Source organism: Hypomesus nipponensis, chromosome 20 (assembly GCF_054491055.1).
Source record: "Hypomesus nipponensis isolate SF chromosome 20, ASM5449105v1, whole genome shotgun sequence".
NCBI lineage: Eukaryota > Metazoa > Chordata > Actinopteri > Osmeriformes > Osmeridae > Hypomesus > Hypomesus nipponensis.
In genome coordinates, this window is record NC_140380.1 from 5,320,001 (window position 1) to 5,325,000 (window position 5,000).

At 50.4% G+C, this 5,000-nt stretch overlaps 1 protein-coding gene across 3 annotated transcripts in view; it reads right to left on the reverse strand.

Moving 5' to 3' along the window:
* nrg2a (neuregulin 2a) overlaps nucleotides 1-5,000 on the reverse strand; it is a 61,906-nt gene that overhangs the window by 33,406 nt on the left and 23,500 nt on the right. For all 3 annotated transcript variants that reach the window (XM_084683683.1, XM_084683681.1, XM_084683682.1), the window contains exon 2: nucleotides 274-439. In XM_084683683.1, the coding sequence (XP_084539809.1) occupies nucleotides 274-439 (166 nt within the window). The remainder of the gene's footprint in view (nucleotides 1-273; nucleotides 440-5,000) is intronic.

A 5,000-nucleotide genomic window follows, 5' to 3' on the forward strand; every position in this document is an offset into this window, starting at 1 on the left:
CAGAAACTCCAAAAGCCCCAAATCGAGGCCGTCACCTCATAAATTTGCCCTCCCAATTGAAATGGTTTCGCTTTTCAAAAGCCCTCCCCACACACAGTACCCCTCCCCCCCCCCCCCCCGCCCCCCCCCCCGGGGAGCAACCTGGCGAACGCATTATAAGAAGACGGCTACGGAGGGATGACTGGTGACATGCGTGTGTGCGTCGTGCTTGGAACCACATGCTAAACGGGTTAGCGGCCTGGCTCCCTGGGAGACAGAGAGAGCTGTACTCACTGGCCGTTCTTGATGCGGATCTCTCTGCTCTTCTTCAGCTCGTTGCCGTCTTTGAACCACCGGTACGTGGGACCCGGGTTCCCGGCCGCCTCGCACTTCACCGTCAGCCGGCTGCCCTCGTTCACCGTCAGAGGGTTCCTCATCCGCCTCAACTTGGGGGCGGCAGCTGGGGAGAGGGAGAGTGGGAGGGAGAGGGAGGGAGGGAGGGCGAGAGTTACATGTGTGGGTCCGAGACTGTTAACAGGCTTTTATTATTCTGCTGTAAACGTGAGATAGCTGATAACATTATCAGACAGACAGACAGACAGACAGACAGACAGACAGACAGACAGACAGAGAGAGAGAGAGAGAGAGAGAGAGAGAGAGAGAGAGAGAGAGACAGAGAGAGACAGAGAGAGACAGAAAGAGAGAGACAGAAAGAGAGAGACAGAAAGAGAGAGAGAGAGAGAGAGAGAGAGAGAGAGAGAGAGAGAGAGAGAGAGAGAGAGAGAGAGAGAGAGAGAGAGAGAGAGAGAAAGAGCGCCAGCCACCAGCTCTCTAACATGGCCAGACGGGGTCACTAGAGCCACTAGCAGCTCCCCTCACAGTCAGAAGCACACAACACAGAGGGACGCCCCATTCGCACGCTCAGAGAAACCCCCTCAAGGACCTACGACACAGTTGAAGATAGACTCTGAAGCAGTCACATAGCGACAGAAGTCATTTTGGAGTTCCATACACCTGTTTATGATGACCCTCCCTCGCTGCAGAATGACAGAGGAGGGCAGAATGTATATGGCTGTCATGTAGTCAGGTCAAGAATGTAAGCATCCATCATTAGCTGTGTGAGGTAGAGAAGGCTCTAAATCATTCGCAGTGTCAGGCTGATAAGGAATATCTTAGCGCGTTGGAGGGTGACCCTACAGCTGGCGTAGGGGTAGAAGCCGGAAACATTGAACAGGGGGAGTTCACCTGAGTTGAAACACGAGAGGAACATTTGAATTTCTAAAGCGTGGGAAGGAAAAATTTCCCATTTGCGACGTTTGACGCGAGTAGCTGCTTCCTGTTTCCCTGAATTGACGGGCCAGGCAGCTGATGCCCATTGCTCCCGGCTGGTCCTCGTCTGACGTCGCCTGGAAAAGTCACCCGCCCGACACTTTTGGGGAAGCGAAAATGGCATTGGCTCTCACCCAAATCGCACACGGCAAGGTGTGGGTGATCTTTCCCCACATGCCCTCATCCCCCTCTCTCCTGTAACTCTCTCCGAACTCTCCCACGTTGTCTCTCTGTTCCGACAGCTCATTTTTTAAGTCGGGAAAATGTCGCTTTAAAGGCACAACCGACAGGTCTCCGTGGCTTGGGTTGTGAGTCTCTTTCTTCGTAGCAAACCGACATGAGCCGAAATGCTCACGTTGGCTGCTCCTGACGCACGCACACACATCGAAAAAGAGGAGATGACAAGCACAAGGAACTACGCACGGATAATGACTTCAATTGCAACACGAGATGGAGGGGCACTGATAGAATCGTCGGTTATCCTCCCTTTCCGAGGGATGGGCCCACTTTGATGACCCGGCAGACACAGTCACAGAGTGTCTGGACTCGGAGCGTGCTCTCACACGCCAGAGAATGAGGTTTCACATTTTTTTCCCTCTGTGTGGGAACGAGCAAGCAAAGCGGCGGTTCGCGAACTCGACCAACGTGTGAGCTGCGCATTGCTGCTGTCTTGAGTTTCTCGCGTGGCGACGTCCGTTTGTGACAGAGATAACAACAATAGGGGATCTCGGCCAGTGATGGTGGTATGGAAAACACAACCGTCAAAAGGGGAAACCTGGTTCACTACCATCACGCCAGACACGCCCACCAACCACCTAGGTTGCATACACATTTGCATTGGAAAGGTTCCAGACGTACTACAGTGCGGGAACATCCTGGTTCTCCTGGAATGTGACATGAGAAAGCACTGTGGAGACAGCTCGAGAGGGGAGCAGACCTCCATCCTGTTGGCTGACCATCAAGTCCTCTGCCCACCTACAGGTCGCTAGCAGAGGCAGGGCGGCACCTTCAACACAGGCCACTGTGTCCTGCCAAAAGCCTGCAGTCACCTCCTTCAGTCCAGTCTGGTTCCTCTCCTCCACTGTCCTCCCCTCTCCTCCCCTCTCCTCTGCTCTGCTCTGCTCTGCTTTCCTCTCCCCTCTACTCTGTGCTGTCCTCTTCTCTGCACTACCCTCTAATCTCCGCGGGTACAACTCTCCTCTGCCACCACGGACACACTGCTGAAATGCTGACTATCGAATCTTGAAGGCAGACAGGCTGACAGACGCAGAGACAGACATCTGGGCGAGTGGGCAGACCGACAAGCAGACAGATGGGCAGACAGACAGGCAGATAGACATGCAGACAGAGAGATTGGTAGACAGGCAGGCAGGCAGGCAGACAGACAGACAGACAGACAGACAGACAGACAGACCAGACAGACGGGCAGACAGATAGACAGACAGACGGGCAGACAGATAGACAGACAGACAGACAGACAGACAGACAGACAGACAGACCAGACAGACAGACGGGCAGACAGATAGACAGACAGACGGGCAGACAGACAGGCAGAGCCCCTGGTGTGTTCTCCTCTGTCTGACCTATACAGCTGTCTGTCACTCTTTGTCTTTCCAAGACAACCAATATGGACGACCTACAATGTATGATGTTTAATTATTAACAGTTTATCGAGAACTACACTGTATAAAGCATTTGTAACATACTGGCTCATCGTTAAGTCATAATTTATGAACATCTTTCATGCATTTTTAAAACATTCTCAGGCTATATATAAACAGTGTGCCATGCTTTATACAGAATCGTTAATTCTGCTTTTCATCCTACCAAAGTATGTTATAGCCAGTTTAACATCAGTTACCATTTAGACATACTTTTGTCCTATTTAGACACATTCTTTCCTTGAAATCCACAAATAGGCCTACAGACACTTGATCGACTGAATAGGCCTAGTGTAAGAACAAATGTTTGACTACTGGAGCTCGTGATGCAGAGGGAGTGGTTGAAGGTTCAGTAGATCGAAAAGGAACGATTTCACTGTCTGAACGACCAAAAGCCGTCACAGAAGGAACTTGTCTCTGCATTTTGTCATCCTTTGGTCTTGAAGCGATCAAACAGGAGGAAATGTCTGATTAGTAGAAATCACAGATCAATGAAGCTATAGGACGGGTCTATTTTTGGCCGGCGCCAACGGCTCCGCTCGAGATGTGGCATGTCATCAACACGCGGGGGTAAAAAAAAAATCAAACGCTTAAAGAACCGCAGAACTGTCAACAACTTGGAGTTAGGCATCAAAATGATCGTTCCTTTCAGCAGGGGGTGAACATATACAGTAGCCTATGCACGCACAGATGTTTGCGAGCTCGACAGCACCGTCAATTTCACCTCCGGGTGCTTTTGCCGCGATGGAAGCGAAGTCGGAGCGACGGTACAACAGGGGCCATGCAGGGTGATATCGTGAGCCTACTGCCAGCTGCGTGTCTGCGCTATCACCACGCCGCCGGCTCCTTGTGTCCTTGAACACAAAATTAACCCGACATATACGGCATCCAACACCAGCCACGCTCACCTGACAGACAGGGACCGGCGCTTTAGACAGGAATTTGCCTCACAACAACGTGAACTCTGCCCGACTCGGCAAGCTGATACATTCAGTGAAAGTCATTTGCTGTTTACTTGTCGATACTGTAAACCTGTATCCGACAAGGCAATCTTTTATCCGGTTTTCCAGATCACAGTGACTCAGCTACATTAGTATCACAGTAGAAACGTCCACACGTGTGGAACCACCACATCGTCGGAAGAAAAGAAAAAAAACGGGTAACACATCATTTTCATATGATGGGTTTCCTCCACGTTTCGGTTCCTGGAACTGCAAGGAAGGTCTGCGAGGCCTGGGCTGGGGGAGGCCCCGGTGAGATCAGCTCTCCAGCTGTTCAGAGAACAGGCTGACCCAGTCGAGACGACGTGCAACAGATGGTCGCTCAGTCAGCCGCCTTTACCCAAACACAGGCCTGCCGCTGGATCTGAGAAAGTGTGCGTCGGCTCTCCGTAATGCGAGCATAGACACCGACTGTACGTCGTCAGGGACACTGTATATCACCTGCGCTGTCAGCGCGCGGCCCAAGCAGGAAACCAGTCATCTGAATGAACATCTTCAAGTCACAGTTAGGACACCTTAACCCTGTCAGCACCAGCAGCACAGCTACAGAACGAGCTGTTCTCTGATATATGGGCTGCCAACGTTTGGAATGAGTGTTAGCAAGCTTTTATTAGGCGGTCAGTAATTGGATGTGTAATAGTCCAGGCAAAACCGTTCCATTGTGTAGTATTGGTTCTCTATACTACCACCAAATATAGAAGGTATTGAGGGTATAATCTTCAATGATCTCCATTATTTCTGCCCAGAGACAGCGTGAAGATACACACACACGCACAGCCCTTACACACAAAATTCTCCAAAAGTTCATTCTGATTTAAAAACAAACAAAAGACATGCAAACACCGCTTTTGTACTAAAATTTTAAAAAAATCAAAAAAGTTCAATTCTCTTTGGGGGAGGAAAAAAACAGGACGATTTGGCATGATACCAGCACAATGGAGCTACTTTAGTTAACAAGAAGGTGCTTGTAGGTTTAGCACTGTTCTCCTCCTATAATCTGTACATAGAGTCTCCGGTCCTCTTTGTTCTC